Raw genomic sequence first — 21,799 nt, 5'->3', positions numbered from 1 at the left:
ATGACCAAAAAATTATCTACAACTTCACCCCTCACCCAACATAACTTCAGAATCAAGGGAAGCTACATTGATGAGATTACAAGAAAAGAGAGAGAAAAAGAAAAGTTAGTGAAAGGGATCCTATAGAATGTATTATACTTATCAAGAAGCAGGAAATTAGTCATAGGGAAGAGTCAAAATGTATGAAAACACAGAGGCCTGAGAATGCCATTGAGGTAGGAGCAGTTGAAGAGTTCCTTGATATTGCCAGGATCCCAAAGCAAAAGAGGGGAAACTAAGAGGTTATGCTAAGGTCAACCATGACCAGACATTCACAATGAATCCTTTCCCTGGGAGGGGAAGGGGCTATAGAGGCGCCAGGCTGTGAGAAGTGTTGGCAATGGTAGAAGGCACTTTCAGAAGTCTGTGATGAGAAGATGAGAGGAGAAATAAGAAGGAACTAGAGAGCTAGAAGGGAGTGTTGTATTTGGAAGTAAGAGCCACCTGCAAGAGAAAAAGTCAAAAGGGAGAGAGAGGGTGTGGGAAGGCTTGAGGGCTTAAGACACTGAATCTGGTTTCAAGATTACTTTTAGTTTAGTAACAATCTCACAAATAAAAAACTTCATTTTACATGGACAGATAGATTAGAGCCACATGGTAGCAACTATCTAAGTTGAGAAAGTGAAGATCACCAGATAAAGATCTTGCTTTCAGGGACTCCTCAGAGAATTCTAGCGTGAAGTCTTCATCTCTTGAGTTCAAAGATAAAGTAGAAACAGGGCTTAACATTGAGATCTTTTCTTCTGGTGATGTCACCTATCCAGAAAGAAGAGACAAAACTACAGACCAAAATCTTCTTAATGAATTTTTTCCCCTACAATTTGAGTGAATTCTAGTAACTGTATTGTAAAAACAATGTTTTCAAGCACATTGTGTAGAGCTATAGTGGAGCAAAGTTTCTTCCAAAAGGGGCAGGATAGAATAAACTCACTAAAATAAATAAGAATAAAAATAAATAAATAAATAAATAAATAAATAAAATAAAATAAACAAGAATAACAGTAAAATACAGAGCATAAAACCTATTGGACTTATTTGAAATGGGTGAGATTCTGATTTGGATTGACCTGGGTTATGGGGATTTGGTTGTGGAGATCAGTTTCCAGTCTAAGGGGCTCAGGCTTAATCAGCACTCATGTTCGGAGCTGTGAATGTAAAACTTCCTGCAAGACTGAACAGCTTTCTTTTATGTCCTCAGGTCTAGGATCTAAACTTCAAAATATTGCTCCTAAATGGAATAAACTTTTTTGATATATTCCACATCTGAATAGTCACATTATTCTGTATGTTATTCTCCTTAGAACAGTATTTTTTCTTGCTGCTCCCAGAAATTAATTACTTTAAAAATCTAATACCGGGCTTCCTAGGTGACGCAGTGGTTGAGAATCCACCTGCCAATGCAGGGGACATGGGTTCGATCCCTGCTCCAGGAAGATCCCACATGCCGTGGAGCAACTAAGCCTGTGAGCCACAACTACTGAGCCTGCGCTTTAGAGCCCATGAGCCACAACTATTGAGCCCATGTGCTGCAACTACTGAAGCCCACACGCCTAGAGCCCATGCTCCGCAACAAGAGAAGCCACGGCAATGAGGAGCCCACACACCACAACCAAGAGTAGCCTGCACTCACCACAACTAAAAAGAAAGCCCTTGCACAGCAAAAAAGACCCAACACAGCCAATTAAATAAATAAATAAATTTCTTTAAAAAAAAAAAATCTAATACCTATTGAACAGACAAAACTGGGGCCTGGGCCTCAAAACCAGCTGGAATCAGGGCTTCCACTGCTGCCGTAACTCTGACTCTTTCTCTGAAAGTCCGCTTCTCTCTCTCTCCCTGCAGACAGACTCCTCCACATGGAGGGAAGCACAGCGCACTGACAACTCCCTAAAATTTCCACCGCTAACCACTGTAACAGACGCTATTGCTGTCCGGGCCACGTCTCCCTGGCCCATCCATGAGGTCATCTACAGTTGGGAATTGCTCCCTACCTGTCCCAGGCTTCCTAGCTCGAGCACGTGCATCATTCGGCCTGAGGACGGTGGCTGGGGGAGTGGGCTGTGACAGCAGGTAGGGCAGGCCAAAAGGGCCCAGTGGTGAGTATGCCCAGGAGTAACCTTCAGCCAAAGCAGGATGGGAATTGGTACATAAACACCTTACTTTCCTCCTTCTCCAGGGGGGAGCAATTCTGAGTTTGTTTTATAGACCTCTTAGAGGGTCCCCAGTAGGACTCAACACCTTTTATTTTGCTTTCTTCCTTTCCCTGTCCCCCACCGTGACTGTATTTGGAGACAGGGCCTTTAAGAGGTAGTAAAGGCTAAATGAGGTCGTAAGAGTGGTGCACTGATCTGCCAGAATTAGTGTCCTTACAACAAGAGAGTTCTTGCTTGCGTGCACTCTCTCCTTCTCTCTCCATGTGCACATACCAAGGAAGGCCATGTGAGGACATAGTGAGAAGGTAGCCAGGAATAGAGATCTCACCAGAAACTTGATCTTGAACTTCTACCTTCCAGGACTGTGACAAAACAAATTTGTTGTTTAAGCCACTCATCCTGTGGTATTTTGTTACAGCAACCCTAGCCAACTAACACAGTCTTGCATCTTACTCACTCAGTAAGCCCACCTCAGTCCATGTTGTTAAATCAGAAAGCCAGGAGTCTTTCTCCTCCCCTTCCTTCACCCTACTCTCTACATCCAATCCAGCAACATCCATGCTTCTAACTCCAAAATTTATCTGAATCTATTTATCAACTCCTCTATACTTTCACTGCCACAATCTCCACTTCAAGTCAGTATCATCTACAGCTCCTCTTAACTGTTTTCCTTGGTTTCACCACATTGCCCATCAAATCCATCTTCCACATAGCAGCCAGCCAAACCTTTTAAAAATGTAACAGGTTTTCTGCTGAAAACCCTTCAGTGATTTCCCAGTGGAACATAGAGCAATATCAAAGTTCTTAACGAGACCTGCAAGACTTTGTATGTCTACTCCTGCTCACTTTCCCAATTTCATTTAATTACCACTTTCCCTGTCACTTTCCACAATCCAGCTACTTTGGCCTTTCACATTCTTGAACTCAATCAACTCTTTTTCAATCACAGGGTATTTACACTTGCTGTTTCTTTACATGGTATATTCTTCCCCTATTGCTGCCACTGCTGGAGAAGCCTTCCTAATCACCCATGAATTAGATGCCCCTATAATTTCAGAGTACCTTCACAGCTTTTCTATACAACAAGTTTCTTTGTTCTCTTGAGTAACACTTCTCTCCCCTGCTGGCCTTTAAAAACAGAGATCATTCCTGTTTTATCCAACACTCTATATCCAAGTCTTACAAGTTCCTGATCTATAGAAGGCAGTCCATAAATACTGTTGAATTCTTATTTATTCATAAATTTTATATTTCACAGTAAAATTTCATAGTCAAGTTCACACATATTCCACACATTTCCAGTTAAGATCATGCCTAAGCATTGCATTGTATATCATTTGTTACTACTCTTGGGACTCTTTTTCTGTTACGTTTTCTATTTGGTTTAGGAAAGCTTTACCTTTTCAAGTTTATCTTATTTTCAGCTCCTTTACAAAATTCTTCTTAAACATCTCATTTTTAATTGATTCATCTAATTCTATTTCTTCCTTTCTAATTATGTATGCCTCTCATTTCATGTCATATTGCAAAAAATAAAACATCTGAATAACAAAGAAGATAGCAGTCATCCACATTTTGTTATTTATTCTACCAAATTATTCTGTGCGGTTTCATTACTAAAATAATGGTGCCTGGTTGTTTGTAAACATTCTTGCTCATGTTAAAAAAATCATCTACTCTTAAGATTTTTATCTTTTTAGTTTTTAATAGAGTCACTTCTTATAAGACCACCAAAATTTTTCAGTCACACCTGTTAAAATTTTGTTTAGGGAATTCTCTGGCAGCCCAATGGTTAGGACTCAGCGCTTTCACTGTTGGGGCCCGGATTTAATCCCTGGTCAGGAAACTAAGATCCCACAAGCTGTGGGGTAGAGCCAAAAACAAACAAATAAACAAACAAAAATTTTTGTTTACATTATACCTTATTTGCTTCCCACGAAGTCCTCTCCGTTGATTTAAAATTATAATCCAAATAATTATATAAATGTTCTGAATCTTTAGGAGGGAAATCTAAAATTGCTGTGGGGGAAAAAAAGCATGGATCTTTACATAATAGTTTGTCCAATGTCAAATAACTTTTTAATGTTATATTTTATTTATAATTTACTTACAATCATTTTCAGCTGAGTCCTTATTAGACTCAGCTATCACTTGAAAATTGTCTTCAATATTAAAGCTAGTATCTCCTTTTGGAAACTGTTCTTCATCTGGGAACTAGAAAATAGAGATCCATTTATCGGTTTAGGAAAAAATGTGTGTACATATCCCTATCATTACCTCTCCCTATATATACACACACATATGCATAGAGTTTACAGTTATAACTTGAGACAGAGAAACAGAAAGAAATACGTTATGAAGCCAATTCAATTCGGGGAAAGCAGAGTACATTATATTTCATCAATTCTTATGACTCACATTTCTTACATCTTAACATCTTTGAAATAGGGATGCACCTCAAAAATGACATTTTTACATCTCTACAGCACAGGAAACAGCTGTGGCATAATTGTCTTTGCCTGTGCAAGTGCAACTATATGCAAAGCTGTCATACTGTTCAAATAATGATCACTTAAATATGAGTTTGTGCATTGTTACTATTAGACATATTAAGCAATTCTGCTGTTTAAATGTCTTCAAAAAGATCACACTAGGATTTAGCATTGAACAAAAAGTACTGTGTTCACAGAAAGACAAGAAAACAAAGCAGTGTGAAATACAATAAAACTCTTTGCTCAAATAAATCTAAAAGAATCTTCCACTAAATATAACATTAAAAATCCAAGTGAAGGTGAGTTCTGGAGATCTGTTTCATAACACTGTAAATATACTTCCCATTACCAAAGTGTGCACATAAAAATGGTTAAGATTGTAAATTTTATGATACATGTTTTTTACCACATTTAAAAAAAGACTTTTTTAATTTAAAACAAGGCAGTGAAAAAGCATTGTGTAATGTTAATTGTGCTTCTTTCTTAGTGGTATATATATAATGGTACTTCTTAAAATCAGTGATAGTATCTTAGGGTTTGATGAAATGCAAGATATTCTGTAAAGTTCAGAGACTGCTGTGTGCAAGCAATGTGTCACATTTATTTCAAAAAGCTATTATCTATGTTGGTAAGCCTAGTCATTTTGCCTTAGAACAATTTTTTATATAAACTCAGGATATAAAACATGACCATACTGATGTATGTGAAAATAATTTAAAATAAAACAAATGGACATCTTTTTCAGTACGGAGTACTTCTCTAATTTATTCTCCTCTCAAAACAAAAACAAAAACAAAAAAAACAGGAAATGAGAAACAGAAACACATCTTACCTTTAATGAAACTAAGAAATAATGGTAACCCTGAATTACAATATATTAAGAGGATGGGGAAAGAGTATAGGCTTAGCAATATGGAAGAAAGTCAAACCAAAGTACCTACTACAAGAAAGCCCAATAAGAAATAAACGGATTAACCCCAATAACCATGAAAACACTCAGAAATTGGAGTCCACAGGGACTGCTGAAAAAGAAGGATACAATGGGCTGAAAACACTTAACAGAAGTTCTAAAAGAGAAAAACCAAGAAAACAGTGGGGAGAAAATTACCAAAGAAATTATTTTTTTTTAACTTTTTATGGGACCAGTGAACTTGTACCCACAGGATGAAAAGACTCACTGAGTACCCAGTATATGGTATTAATAAATCTAAAGGGAGGCATACCACAGTGAAATTTCAGACCACCAGGAACAAAGATGCTTAAAACTTCTAGGAGAAAGCATGATTAAATTTAAATTTAAAAAGAAAAGAAACATCATATCCAAATTCTGTACTCACGTGAACTATCAATCAAGTGTAAGAACAGAATAAAAACATTTTCAACATGTAAAGCCCCCCAAGCCTCCCATGCTCTCTTTCTTAGGAGGTACTCAAGATGTGCTCTAGAAAAACAAGAAAAAAAGGCAATTTGTTCAAGATATTGACAACCCATGCTAGGAAAGAGGCAAAGGGCTTTCACAAGATGATGCAGATTACAGTGGACAGATGGAAGACCTAGGAAAAAAAGCAACTAACACAGATTACCTGATGAATTTGTGTGGATTCCTGTATTGAAGAGCATTTTATAAAATTCTGGAGGGTGTGGGAAAATCTTTATCCCAATATTCAAAGACCACTAAGCAAATTTTTTTTAAATCACAAACTAAGAAAAAAAACTCAAAAATTATAAAAGAAAGAAAATGTATACTAATTGGCTCAGCAGTAAAAATATTAAAACATTTATAATAATGAAAATGTTGATATCTATTTATCTAAAAATTATGATATAGCTATACTAGGAGTCTGGGAGAATACAGAGGAGGAATTCACAAATAACTTATTTTACTTAACATAGTCACTCTAATAATTAGCTCATGCTAAAGATAATGTAAAACCATGACAACAGCTAATAAAAGTATCAAGATTTATTAATAAGAAGCATTAAATGAAGACAAGAGTTCTGGGCTCCAGGGACTTGCCTGGCAGTCCAGTGGTTAGGACTCCATGCTTCTACTGCCACAGCACAGCCCTCCACGCCCCCCAAAAAAGAGTTCTGGGCTCCAGAAACCACAAAAGAAAACACTAATAGATCTGCTTACACAAATATTAAAAATGAATTTCTGGAAAAAATCATAAATAGAGTCAAAACACTAGTAAATTTGGAAAAATGACAGAAATTTTCTTAACATAGGAAGAGTTCCTACAAATCAAACATACAAATAACATACAGAGAACCTCTATATCAAAACTGTAAAACATTATTGGGAGAAATTAAAGAAGACTGAAATAGAGGGATATATTATTACAATATTGAAAATAAAGTATTTTTTGCAAAATTGCAAAATCAATTATTACAAAAATGTTGATGCTCCCTAAGATCTATGTACGCAATGAAATTCCAATCAAATTCCTAACATGTTTATGTGTACGTGTGGAAACTGTTAAGCTAATTCTAAAATGTACTATATGCAAAAATTCAAAAAGCTAAGAACAAGGTGAGAAGATTTAAAATGCATGAAAATACATACTTTATAAGACAAAAAGACTTCTAAAACTCCAGACCAATGAATCAGAATAGAAACCAAAAACAGACCCCAAACATATGGACATCTGATTTATGGCAAGGTGAGAAGTGCAAAGGAATGGAGAAAAGACAGTCTTTTCAATAAATGGTGCTAGATCAACTGGATGTCCGTATGGGAAAAAATACAAAACTTTATCTGTATCTCAATACATAAAAATCATTTATAGGTGAATTATAGATTACAATGTGAAAGGCAAAATAATCAGGCTTCTACAAGACAACATGAGAGAATATCTTTATGACGCTGGGGTAGAGAAAGACTTCTGAAATGAGACAAAGAAGCACTAATCAGAAAGGAAACAAGATAAATTGTATTGAAAATTATAAACTTCCATTCATCAAAAGCATCAAGAGTGAAAGATAAGTCAGAGTCAGGGAAGATAAGTACATCAATTAAAAATTGGGAAGAAAGTTTAGCAAACGCTTCATGAGAAAGGATACAGAGAAGGATAAGAATATATGAAAAGGTCCCAACCTCACTGTTAGGCAGGAAAATGCAATGAAATAGCACTACATACCCACCAGAATAGCGAAAATTTAAAACAAAAACTGTCAGCACCAAGTGTTAATGAAGATGTAGAGTGATGGGGACTCTCATACATTCCTGATAGAAAATAAAAACTCTAATAACCATTTTAGAAAGCAGTTTGACATTATCTACTAAAAGTAAAGACATGCATATCTAATGACTCAAACACACTTCTAGGTGGTGTAACTAACGGAAGCATGTCATGTGTGTACACATTCATGACAGTACATGACAGTACATGAACGTTCACAGCAGTATTATCTGGAATAACCTCCAAATGGAAACGACCCAAACAACTGAAGAGCATACTGGGTGTATTTACACAATGGAATCTTACACTGGCAATGAAAATGAATACACTACAGCCATAAGCAACAACCTGGATGAATTTCAAAACTGCAACGATCAACAAAAGAAGCCAGACACAAAAAATACACTGTGTCTTACTCTATCTATATAAAGTTTTAAAAGCAAAACTAATTGGGGAGAATGGAAGGGGCAGTGATTGAAAGGGGGCAGAAGGGCCTTCTGAGATGCTGGTAACGCTCTATTTCTTAAGGGTGGAGGTTACGTGGGTGTGTGCACCTTGCAGTAGTTATTGAGCTGAGTACTAATGGTCTGTGTGCTTATTTTGTATGTGCATTATGCTTTAATAAAAAAGGGAAAATTTTTTTAAAAATCTTTTTAATAGATACTGTTTCAAATACACGCATACATCCTTTCTCCATAACCTCCTCCATTTGGTAGCAATGAGAGGTACTTGGTGTCATACTTAGCAAGGAGAGGGGTGGATATTAGAAGGAAAAAGAAATCTACTAGCTATTGAATACATTTTCTATATGTAATCTGCCTATCTGCTCTTGTCATGAATTCCTACTATTCTCTGAAGTGAAAAGTGATCCTTTAAATTCCTGATCCGAAAAAGGCAATAAAACTTTCAAATATTTCTGCCTTATTTAGTTTGACTTAAGCTATGATGCTTCTTGTCAATTTACTAAACTTTAACTTACAACTGTACAAAGATTTAAATATACTCTGTTTACAAAATTTAGTACTGACATAAAGAAAATGATTTGGCAAAATGCAACTATAAAAATATTTTTACCTGCAAGAAGTCAATCTGCATACAAGTGCTAGGCAACTCTGGTGTCAAAAAACAAGTGTTTGTCATGCAGTTTTCATACACAATGCTATCTGGAAGCTGACTGCATTCAAGCTGTGAGCTGTGTCCTCTGACCATCACAGCACTAGTAGCTGATCCTTTCACTTGGTGCCCTTGAAACTCAACAGGCTACAGTAAATTATTAAAAACGAGTATTGCATAAGTATATATATTTACAATGCATATACACAAAGAAAATAATGCATAATTCAGCTTTGTATTAAATATCAGTTAATGTAAATAATTACTAAGAGATTAATATTGAAAACCAGGAAATATTCCTATTATCCTAAAACATGTTAAGGGTAGACTAAAGTGCCGTGATTTAACTGCATTTGAGGTCAATATTAATAGATATGATTTTTTTTTTTATTACAAACACAAGGAGTGTAGTGATAATGGGCTGATTAACCCAGAAAGACACAGGTGCTCCTTTCTCTACGCCTCCACTATACATTACACAAGTTTCTTTCTTTTTTTTTTTTTTTTTTTGGCCATGCTGCGCGACTTGTGGGGTCTTAGTTCCCTGACCAGAGAGGAAGCCAGGCCCTTCGCCGTGAATGTGTGGAGTCCTAACCACTGGACCGCCAGGGAATTCCCAACTTTCCATTATAGACATCACATTACACTACAATGAAGTTTCTTCTTATCTGTATACTAACTACTGCAAGCTCCTTGAGGGCAGAGACTCTTCATCAGGGTATCACCTGCATTTAACACCATGCTTGGAATACAGGAGGCAATCAGTAAAACATGATAACAGGAAGGAGCAGAGGAAGCATTTCCCTTTAAGGGTTTTGTAAACAATCAGGCAAGATATTATTTGCAAGAGGGATGCTGGACTCTCAGCCTCCCAGATGATTTGATCCTACAGCTCTGAGAACAAAGGCCTAAGAGTACCAAGACAGACGTCTACCTCAGAAGGGTGCTTTCACCCTCTCAGAGACTTACTTGGTCTGCTTTCAGACTGCAAATGGCTTTCTCTGCTGCCCTCTTGAGGGTTCTAGGATTTTTACTCTATACAGGGTGACAAAACCTACCCAGAATGTGGAAAAATAAGAGTGCATAGAGCCAAAGGAACGTACGTAAAGAATGAATTTATTTCTAACTGATAAATTAACAAAATGACAATTCATAATCTGAATATTCTCTTATTTAAAAACGAAGATACTAAATCACACATTTGAAAGGAACTAAAATGCCTCTGAAACAAGAGTTTTGTTGAAAACATTATTCTGAATTTTAAAACATAACATATATCAATTTTAAAAAGTCTAAACCTTTAAAGACTGTATATTTCTGCTTTGTTTGATGTGGAATACAAATTCTCTACAAGCAAACAGAGGCTTTGCTTTCTTTGCTGCTATGTAGATCTTTTCCAGAGGTCTGTTGAGTTTTAAGAATAGAATCACTATTTACAAAACCCAACCATATGTATGCTGTTGTCTCTATCAATTTTTGCTGTGGAGTGGGTAGCACTACTTAGAGCCTGGGTTATGTATACTTCTGTCCACTCAGCCTGAAGTAAAAGTTGTGAAATAAACTATAGTAAATTAAAAGCTATAAACATCTTCACTTTGTTCTGCACAGAACATTCATTAACTGTACTTCACATCATCTTTGTGTCCAATCCCTAGGGTATCCCATGTGTACATAATGCATTATTAGTTCATGAGTAATAGAGAGAGGGCCCAAGGCCAAAAAAAGGGGTAGGAGTCGTTAGTGTCTCTTGTTCTTAAAACCAGGTTAATTCATTTTGCTTACTAACCTTCTGCCTATGAAAACTCTGACAGTTGTATAAAAAACAGCAGGAAAACACAGTGGCTTAGAAAATCAATTCTTCACAAATTTTACCTTGGGGTCACAGGTTTCTCTCTCCAGTTGTTTAGGAATAACAGCTAGAAAAGCAGTCTCTTCTTCATTGCCCGAGGAAAAGAACTAGGATAAAATATCAATAAGTGTGTTAGCTAAAATAGTTTTGTAGGTATTTATGAGTTTGATGGGAAAATACTCCCCAAACTTAAAAGTTTGCCCTTTGAAAACATACTTATCATCTCTATCTTGCTTCTCTCTATACATACATACAATAAGCTACCCCTGGCAAAGGAGTGCTCTAGCAGAGAAAGTACTATACTAGTTAATTTAAAAACTCAGCATATTAGAAAATTCAAATTCTAAACTTTTAATTCAATTCTTTTAACATTGTTGGGTATGTTATAAATCCCATACTAATATTTATGTTAATGCAGATTATTTAATTCAAAAAGTAGTGTGAAATTAAAGGAGGAAAAGTTATAAAAAGTGTAACCATTTGTTTAAAGAATAAATCATCTTCCAGCAAGCATAAAACACAAGATACAGGCAACAGCAGTCATTTTTAGTTTATCAAGTAACTATATAAAATAACCATAATTTCTAATATGAATTACAGACTCAGAAAATGAACTCAACTGTAGAAGTAATTTTTTTATGTTTAATAAATATGGAGAAAAAATTTGTCACTAAAAGAGGTAAAAGAGTGTATTTATTTAAAAAACGGTCCTTTTCCTTTTATAATTCTATATGTAAGCACAACTGCCAATTGAGTATCTCTTAAAAACATTCAACTCATATTTTAGAACTAGCATTTTTGAATGTAGTGAGTTTAAAAAATTAATTAGCATATAGTATCTTCTAGCTTCTTTGCTATGTGTGACTAATTACACTTACAGAAATAATGTGAAGGTGGCATTAAGTATATCCTGAAAGAGCACCCTAACTTTTAAGTTTTGAAAGTTCCTTCTAGCACTAGTGTGTATGAAGAGTTTGTTTCAGAGAGTTGTAGCAAGAAAACTAGAACCATCCTGGAGGGGAAAACAGTGATAGCGTTAATTTGCAATTTATACTTTGTGATAATTATCTTTGAAAAAGTTTAAGCTGTATTGTTTTCAAGTGGAAAAAAAAACTAAGAATGTGATCATTTGTAAGCAGCTGCCGACTGTTCACTATTTTATATATTTGATCTTGTAATATAAGGGGGAAAAATGATTGAGTCACCACGATGGATTTTGTTTTGTTTTGTACTGTTTTGGGCAACAGAGCCTGCAGATGCAGCTGTAATTGTCAATGACAATTCTTGGATTAGGTAATGCTTGCCAGTCTGCAAACTTAGCTTTATGATAAAAGATTTATTTAACCAAATGCTACTGACTACACAAGACATTTATACAAGACAGTAGGCTCATCTAAATGAGTATAAAAGGGTAACTAATTACAAATAAATTTGAAAACTGGCAATATAAAATACAAATAACACATGCCAGACCTATATATACAAATACAATTTCTGGCTACGTTACATTTTAAAAGTTAACTCACCTGCAAAGACTGAAGTGATTCACTTGGTTCAACTTCATTTTCTTTTATTATCTTAGGAATAGAACATTAATAGAAGCCAAAAGGTAATAGTAAGTTAGAAAATAAAATATAAATTTTTTAGACATAAGAAATATAAGGACACCATTACTAATATTCAAAGAAATAAATATTTTGATTTGATTTATATCAATAATCTAAGAAAGTTGTTCTTGACTTTTCAAGTTATCAGTTCCACTTCCGGGAATCAAATCTAAGGAAACAACTAAAATGTAAATAGTAATTTATGTGCAAAAATATCTACTAAAGTTTTATTTACAAAAGCAAAATGCTGGACATAATCTAAATGTCCAAGACAAGGAACTGTTTGTCCAAAGCATAGGATATTCACAAGATGAAATAAGTAACCTTTAAAAGGTATGTTTAATAAGAGTTTTTAATAACGTGAGAAAATACAATATGATACTAAGGAGAAAGGATATAAAACTATTTGACCCATCAATCTAACTATATTTTTAAAAATAGGTAAAAAAAAGTTTTATTTTTTCTTTGTTTCTGTATTTAAAAAAAAAGGAGGAAAAAATTATACTAGTAAAAAAAAACCAGTAACATGGAAAATAGAATATGATACAAACTGGGGGTAAATGAAACAAGGAAAGAACTGTCTCTTCAAAAATGCTAAAAGCATCTTCACTGAGAAACACTAATGCAGATAATTTATTCTAGAATTTCTATGCATCCTAATTAGTACTAGTACTTTTTATATTATTTGCATGGTTCCCAAAATGGTGTAACAAGGTACTTTGGGGGTGCCACAGTGAACTCAACAGGGTCTCCACAAGATGTTTTAAATTTAAGGGAAACAACGTCATTAGACATGTCAGAAACTGAGAAAACTACTAACTCAAGGTAGTTCAGTTTCAACATCAGATCTTGTGTCATTTTTGTCAATGACATCATATCTTTGTGAAGCTGGGTTTTAGGAAATTGCTATAATAAAAATTAATTACCATGCAAAAATCAATGTGGACCTAGACACTGAATCTGTTCCAAGCTTTGAGAAGTTTGACAGTGCCCAACAATTGCATGCATTCCATTAGTAACTGTGTTAATTTAAAAATAAAATGCTATTGTAATCGTTTCACAATATATGCATTTATCAAGTTATGCTTACTTCTTAAACTAATACAATGTTACATTGTCAATTATATCTCAATAAAACTGGAAAAAAAACCAACAACAAAATGCTTGCCAAGTTACTAGGACATGATGCTTATAAGTTTTTAATACTAATTAAATAAATGGACCTGCTAGGTACTTCTTTTAGCTGAGTGATGCAATAAAAAAAATCACTTGAGATACAGGGGAGGTTGTGAATCAAGATAGCTTCAAACCCTCTGTATTTCTATAATACCATTACAAATTATAGAACATTCTATATCAAAATAATAAATATACTAACAGAAAAAAAATGTACCTGTTGAGGATCCTGGTTCAGATGAGGAGACTTTGGTACAGCTTGTGAAACTACTGTAGTCAATGGTTTCCTAGCTATAATGGACAAAACCCAATGATCTTACTCATCATAAAAATAGCAGTGCTCTAAATTTTTAAAAAATTTATTTCTAAAACTGAGTGTAACAAAGAATATAACAATTATTTTCAAAATACAGTATGCCAGGGACTGGGGAAACCACAGTGAACAAAACAAGTAATATCCCTTCAAAAGAAAGGGACACAGAAGACAAATATATTCATACTGTGATACAAAGGGGTTTCATAACACAGGGTGTTATGAGACAGAGTAATTTTAGCAGGATGATCTGGAGAGATCTCTCACAGGAAGTAACATTTATGCTGAAACCTGAAGACAAAAAACCACCTATCCAGGGGTAAAGGTGTTCAAGCGAAAGGCAGAACAAGTGTAGGCTCTGAGACAACAAAGCTGGCAAGCCTGCAGGGTGGAAAGGACAGGGCGGCTAGGCCAAACCACCTTATCAGCTATCTGTTTAAAATGGGATTTTTTTTCTTAAAAGAAATTCAATAATCTCACTTTCTTCTAAAATCACCAATAACGGGCTTCCCTGGTGGCGCAGTGGTTAGGAATCTGCCTGCCAATTCAGGGCACACAGGTTCAATCCCTGGTCCAGGAAGATGCCACACGCCACGGTGCAACTAAGCCAATGCACCACAACTACTGAGCCTGTGCTCTAGAGCCCGTGCTCCACAAAAAGAGAAGCCACTCTACTGAGAAGCCTGCGCACTGCAACAAACAGGAGCCCCCGCTCACCGCAACTAGAGAAAGCCCGCGTGCAGCAACGAAGACCCCAATGCAGCCAATAAATAAATAAACAAAACAAAAAACAAAAAAACTTCTTGCTATCGAGTTGACTGTTTAAAAAATAATAATAATAAAGTCACCAATAAGACTATAATTTTAAAGTGATTACTACTGTTAAAAAAACATAGCTATATCCAGTATAAACTTTACTTATTGCCAATTGTTATTCCTGGTTTCATTACTTTCCTGTAAACATTCAGACTATATTAAATGAAACAAAAATAAGTGGATTTTGGAACTTGAGGTTATTTATAAAAAGAATTTTTAAAAGGCACTGGATGAAAACTATTTTTTCCTTTACTGCCTTCACCCAAGAATAAACTTCTAAATTAACATTTCTTAAATATATCCAGTCATCTCACAAAAACTTTAACATATTGGAGAAAATGTTTTAATACTTTCACACATCCTAAAATGGTGGTAAAACTGATCCTTCTCTAATTCTATATTAAAATCCATGAAGTCATGTATTGTATTCCAATAAAAAATTCCATTTCCTCATTGTCTCAAGAAAGCCAACTTATTTTTAGAGAAATGTATTTGTCAGAAAATGCAGTCAATCCTCATTATTCACAGATTCTGCCCACTTGCTAAAATTTATTTTTAACCCCCAAATCAATACTGTTTCTGAGGTCATCTGCAGACATGCAGAGCTACAAAAAATGAGTTGATTGACATGCACATTTCCAGCTGATGTAGAACAAGGCAACATTTCGCCTTCTAATTTCAGCTCTCATGCTACAAACAAGTGTCCTTTTTGTGATCTATTTAGTACATTTTTCATATTTTGGGGCTTTCTATTGCTGACTTTGCTATTTAAAATGTTCCTCAAGCATAGTGCTGCCTAGTGTTCCTTAGTGCAAGAAGGCTGTGATGTCCCTTATGTAGAAAATGTGTTAAGTTTCATTCAGGCATGACTTAGTTACAGTGCTGTTTGTCATAAGTTCAGTGTTAATCACCAATATATTAAATAAGGCATCTGTAAATGGAAACACACAAAATACAAGGTTTTGAACTGATCAGTTGATGAAAATGTTGTAACCAGAGATTTGAAGGAAGCTAACCCTGCATTTCTCCTAAAAGCAATGACCTATTGTTCACTAATTCACTGTCTGGTAACTTTACAGAACATAATTTCCACAAATAATGAGAATAAACTGTAATCCTCTTTCCCAACTTCATGAGAAAAAAGAATAAATTTCTTTTTTATTTACAAAACTAAATTCTGTAATTCATAAATCTTCACATTAGGAATTTATATCCTTATATGATATTGCATGACGACATCTACCTATATTTATTTTTCTTTCTTTTTTTTTTTAAAGACTTTTTTTTTCTTTGGCTGTGCTGGGTCTTCGTTGCTGTGCTCAGGCTTTCTCTAGTTGTGGTGAGTGGGGGCTATTCATAGCAGCACACAGGCTTCTCAGTGCGGAGGCTTCTCTTGTTGCAGAGCACAGGCTCTAGGTGCGTGGGCTTCAGTAGTTGCAGCACACAGGCACAGTAGTTGTGGCTCACGGGCTTAGTTGCTCCACGGCATATGGGATCTTCTTGGACCAGGGATCAAACCCGTGTTCGATCCCATATTTATTTTTCAATACGTTTTTTTCTTATTTTTAATTTTTTAGAAAATAAACTGTTATAATAGTCATCAAATTTTACTACATTTTAAAGAGACATTTTACTAGGTACAATAATTTATTCCTGTTTTTCTCAGGGATTCCTTGAGATATTCAAATAGTAGTTCAATTTTAACTTTTGAGTGTCATAAAGTACAGTGTTCATTCACATTCATGTGTACATAATATTTATTGTATCCTATATTATTTTTCTTTAAAAAATGCTATTGGCAACATACCACAAGCCAAGTCAAAAGCCCAATCAATGACATACTGAAAGAAAATATTTGCAACATATACCATAGGTAAAGGGCTATTTCTCATCTATAAAGAACTCTTCCAAAAAACGCCTGCTGCCAGTGTCCCTACCTCCTTGGTGAGCCACAGCTGGCCCCCCACCTCTGCAGGCAACCCTCCAACACCAGCAGACTGAATATTCATTTAATCCAATACTTGGACATTAGTCTGAGGCTTGGACAGTCTTCTATAAACACCTCTATCGCCAGGACAAGCAACCCCAAAAGCTTGGACAACCATGAGGAAACAAAGAAACACCATGCAGGAAAAGGAGCAGGAAAAAAACCCACAAGACCAAATAAATGAGGAGGAAATAGGAAAAATGCCTGAAAAAGAATTTAGAGTAATTATAGTAAAAATGATACAAAATCTCGATAACAAAATAGAGAAAGTACAAGAAAGAGTTCATAAGAACTCAGAAAAACAAACAGCAATGGATAACAAAATAACTGAAATTAAAAATACTCTAGATGCTCTAACCAGCAGAATGACTGAGGCAGAAGAACGAATAAGTGAGTTGGAAGATAGAATGGGAGAAATAAACGCCACAGAGCAGGAAAAAGAAAAAAAAATAAAAAGACTAGAAGACAGCCTCAGAGACCTCAGTGATAACCTTAAACGTACCAACATTCGAATTATAGGCATCCCAGAAGAAGAAGAAAACAAGAAAGGGTCTGAGAAAATATTTGAAGAGGTTCTAGTGGAAAACTTCCCCAACATGGGAAAGGAAATAATTCACCAAGTCCAAGAAGCACAGAGTCCCATACAGAATAAACCCAAGGAGAAATACACCAAGACACATATTAATCAAACTAACGACAATTAAACACAAAGAAAAAATATTAAAAGCAGCAAGAGAAAAGCAACAAACAACATATAAGGGAAAACCCATCAGGATAACAGCTGACCTTTCTACAGAAACTCTGCAGGCCAGAAGGGAATGGCAGGATATACTGAAAGTCCTGAAAGAGAGAAACCTACAGCCAAGAATACTCTACCCAGCAAGAATCTCATTCAGATTTGAGGGAGAAATCAAAAGCTTTCCAGACAAGCAAAAGTTAAGAGAATTCAGCACCACCAAACCAGCCTTACAACAAGTGCTAAAGGAACTTCTCTAAGTAGGAAACACAAGAAAAGGAAAACACCTACAAATACAAACCCAAAACAATTAAGAAAATGGTAATTGGAACACACATGTCAATAATCACTTGAAATGTAAATGGATTAAATGCTCCAACCAAAAGACACAGACTGGCTGAATGGATACAAAAACAAGACCCTTCTATATGCTGCCTACAAGAAACCCACTTCAGACCAAGGGATACATATAGACTGAAAGTGAAGGGATGGAAAAAGATATTCCATGCAAATGGAAGTCAAAAGAAAGCTGGAGTAGCAATACTCATATCAGACACATTAGACTTGAAAGTAAAGACTATTAAAAGAGACAAGGAAGGGCACTACAGAATGATCAAGGGATCCATCCAAGAAGAACATATCACAATGGTAAATATCTATGCCCCCAATATAGGAGCACCTCAATACATAAGGCAAATGCTAACAGCCCTAAAAGGGGACATCGACAGTAACACAATTATAGTGGGAGACTTGAACACCCCACTTACATCAATGGACAGATCATCCAAACAGAAAATAAATAAAGACACACAAGCTTTAAATGACACATGAGACCATCTCGACTTCATTGATATTTATAGGACATTCCATCCAAAAACGACAGACTACACTTTCTTCTCAAGTGCACACGGAACATTTTCCAGGATAGATCACATCTTGGGTCACAAATCAAACCTCAGCAAATTCAAGAAAATTGAAATCATATCAAGCATCTACTCAGACCACAACGCCATGAGACTAGATATCAATTACAGGAAAAAAACTGCAAAAAATACAAACACATGGATGCTAAACAATTCACTCTTAAACAACCAAGGAATCACTACAGAAATCAAAGAGGAAATCAAAAAATATCTAGAAACAAATGACAATGAAAACACAACAACCCAAAACCTATGGGATGCAGCAAAAGCAGTTCTAAGAGGGAAGTTTATAGCAATACAGTCCTACCTTAAGAAACAAGAAAATGATCGAATAAACAACCTAACCTTACACCTAAAACAACTAGAGAAAGAAGAACAAAGAAACCCCAAAGTGAGCAGAAGGAAAGAAATCATAAAGATCAGAGCAGAAATAAATGAAAAAGAAAGGAAAGAAACCATAAGAAAAATAAATAAAACTAAAAGCTGGTTCTTTGAGAAGATTAACAAAATGGATAAACCATTAGCCAGACTCATCAAGAAAAAAAGGGAGAAGATGCAAATCAACAGAATTAGAAATGAAAAAGGAGAAGTAACAACGGACACCTCAGAAATACAAAACATCATGAGAGACTACTACAAGCAACTATATGCCAATCAATTGGATAACCTGGAAGAAATGGATACATTCTTAGAAAAATACAATCTTCCAAGACTGAACCAGGAAGAAATAGAAACCATGAACAGACCAATCACAAGTACAGAAATTGAGGCAGTGATTAAAAATCTCCCAACACACAAAAGCCCAGGACCAGATGGATTCACAGGCGAATTCTATCAAACATTTCGAGAAGAGTTAACACCTATCCTTCTCAAACTCTTCCAAAATATTGCAGAAGGCGGAGCACTCCCAAACTCATTCTACGAGGCTACCATCACCCTGATACCAAAACCAGGCAAAGATGTCACAAAAAAAGAAAACTACAGACCAATATCACTGATGAATATAGATGCAAAAATCCTCAACAAAATACTAGCTAACAGACTGCAACAGCACATTAAAAAAATCATACACCATGATCAAGTGGGGTTTATCCCTGGGATGCAAGGATTCTTCAATATATGCAAATCAATCAACGTGATACATCATATCAACAAATTGAAGGATAAAAACCATATGATCATTTCAATAGATGCAGAAAAAGCTTTTGACAAAGTTCAACATCCATTTATGATAAAAGCTCTCCAGAAAATGGGCATAGAAGGAAATTACCTCAACATAATAAAAGCCATATATGACAAACCAAAAGCCAACATTGTTCTCAATGGAGAAAAACTGGAAGAATTCCCTCTAAGAACAGGAACAAGAAAAGGGTGTCCACTCTCACCACTGTTATTCAACATAGTTTTGGAAGTGTTAGCCACAGCCATCAGAGAAGAAAAAGAAATCAAAGGAATCCAAATTGGAAAAGAAGAAGTAAAATTGTCACTCTTTGCAGATGACATGATATTATATATAGAAAACCCTAAAGACTCTACCAGAAAACTGCTAGCACTCATTGATGAGTTTAGTAAAGTAGCAGGATACAAAATTAATGCACAGAAATCTCTTGCATTCCTATACACTAACAACGGAAGAGCAGAAAGAGAAATTAAGGAAACAATCCCATTCACCATTGCAACAAAAAGAATAAAATACCTAGGAATAAACCTGCCTAAGGAGGCAAAAGATCTGTATGCAGAAAACTTTAAGACATTGATGAAAGAAATCAAAGACGACACAAACAGATGGAGGGACATACCATGTTCCTGGATTGGAAGAATCAACATCGTGAAAATGACTGTACTACCCAAAGCAATTTACAGATTCAATGCAACCCCGATCAAATTACCAATGGCATTCTTCACAGAATTAGAGCAAGAAATCTCACGATTTGTATGGAAACGCAAAAGACCCCGAATAGCCAAAGCAATCTTGAGAAGGAAAAATGGAGTTGGTGGAATCAGGCTTCCTGACTTCAAACTATACTACAAGGCCATAGTGATCAAGACAGTATGGTACTGGCACAAAAATAGAAAGGAAGATCAATGGAATAGAATAGAGAACTCAGAAGTAAGCCCAAACACATATGGGCACCTTCTCTTTGACAAAGGAGGCACGAGTATACAATGGAAAAAAGACAGCCTCTTCAATAAGTGGTGCTGGGAAAATTGGACAGCAACATGTAAAAGAATGAAATTAGAACACTTCCTAACACCATACACAAAAATAAACTCCAAATGGATTAAAGACCTACATGTAAGGCCAGACACTATAAAACTCCTAGAGGAAAACATAGGCAGAACACTCTTTGACATACATCAAAGCAACATCCTTTTTGACCCACCTCCTAGAATCATGGAAATAAAATCAAGAATAAACGAATGGGACCTCATGAAACATAAAAGCTTTTGCACAGCAAAAGAAACCATAAACAAGACTAAAAGGCAACCCTCAGAATGGGAAAAAATAATTGCCTATGAAACAACGGACAAAGGATTAACCTCCAAAATTTACAAGCAGCTCATGCAGCTTCATACCAAAAAAGCAAATAACCCAATCCACAAATGGGCAGAAGACCTAAATAGACATTTCTCCAAAGAAGACATACAGATGGCCAACAAACACATGAAAAGATGCTCAACATCACTCATCATCAGAGAAATGCAAGTCAAAGCCACAATGAGGTATCACCTCACACCAATCAGAATGGCCATCATCACAAAGTCTGGAAACAACAAATGTTGGAGAGGGTGTGGAGAAAAGGGAACTCTCCTGCACTGTTGGTGGGACTGTAAGTTGGTACAGCCACTATGGAAAACAATTTGGAGGTTCCTTAAAAAACTACAACTAGAACTACCATATGATCCAGTAATCCCACTCCTGGGCATATACCCAAAGAAAACCATAATCCCAAAAGAAACTTGTACCATAATGTTTATTGCAGCACTCTTTACAATAGCCAGGACATGGAAGCAACCTAAATGCCCATCAACAAATGAATGGATACAGAAGATGTGGCATATATATACAATGGAATATTACTCAGCTATAAAAAGGGATGAGATGGAGCTATATGTAATGAGGTGGATAGAACTACAATCTGTCATACATAGTGAAGTAAGTCAGAAAGAGAAGGACAAATATTGTATGCTAACTCACATATACGGAATCTAAAAATGGTACTGATGAACTCAGTGACAAGAACAAGGACGGAGATACAGAGAATGGACTGGAGAACTTGAGGTATGGGAGGGGGCGGGGGGTGAAGGGGAAACTGAGAAGAAGCGAGAGAGTAGCACAGACATATATATACTACCAACTGTAAAAGAGTCAGTGGGAAGTTGTTGTATAACAAAGGGAGTCCAACTCGAGG

General features: G+C 35.7%; 1 protein-coding gene across 1 annotated transcript in view; it reads right to left on the bottom strand.

The window, feature by feature from the left end:
• ZGRF1 (zinc finger GRF-type containing 1) overlaps positions 1 to 21,799 on the bottom strand; it is a 64,207-nt gene that overhangs the window by 26,405 nt on the left and 16,003 nt on the right. The window contains exons 7-11 of the mRNA XM_057705814.1: positions 13,829 to 13,902; positions 12,355 to 12,405; positions 10,852 to 10,935; positions 8,941 to 9,126; positions 645 to 795 (exon numbers count right to left, since the gene is read on the bottom strand). Of these exons, the coding sequence (XP_057561797.1) occupies positions 645 to 795; positions 8,941 to 9,126; positions 10,852 to 10,935; positions 12,355 to 12,405; positions 13,829 to 13,902 (546 nt within the window). The remainder of the gene's footprint in view (positions 1 to 644; positions 796 to 8,940; positions 9,127 to 10,851; positions 10,936 to 12,354; positions 12,406 to 13,828; positions 13,903 to 21,799) is intronic.

Source organism: Hippopotamus amphibius, chromosome 13 (assembly GCF_030028045.1).
Source record: "Hippopotamus amphibius kiboko isolate mHipAmp2 chromosome 13, mHipAmp2.hap2, whole genome shotgun sequence".
In the NCBI taxonomy this organism is placed as follows: domain Eukaryota; kingdom Metazoa; phylum Chordata; class Mammalia; order Artiodactyla; family Hippopotamidae; genus Hippopotamus; species Hippopotamus amphibius.
The sequence above is the reverse complement of the archived record's forward strand: the minus strand, read 5'-3'. Positions and strand labels throughout refer to the sequence as shown.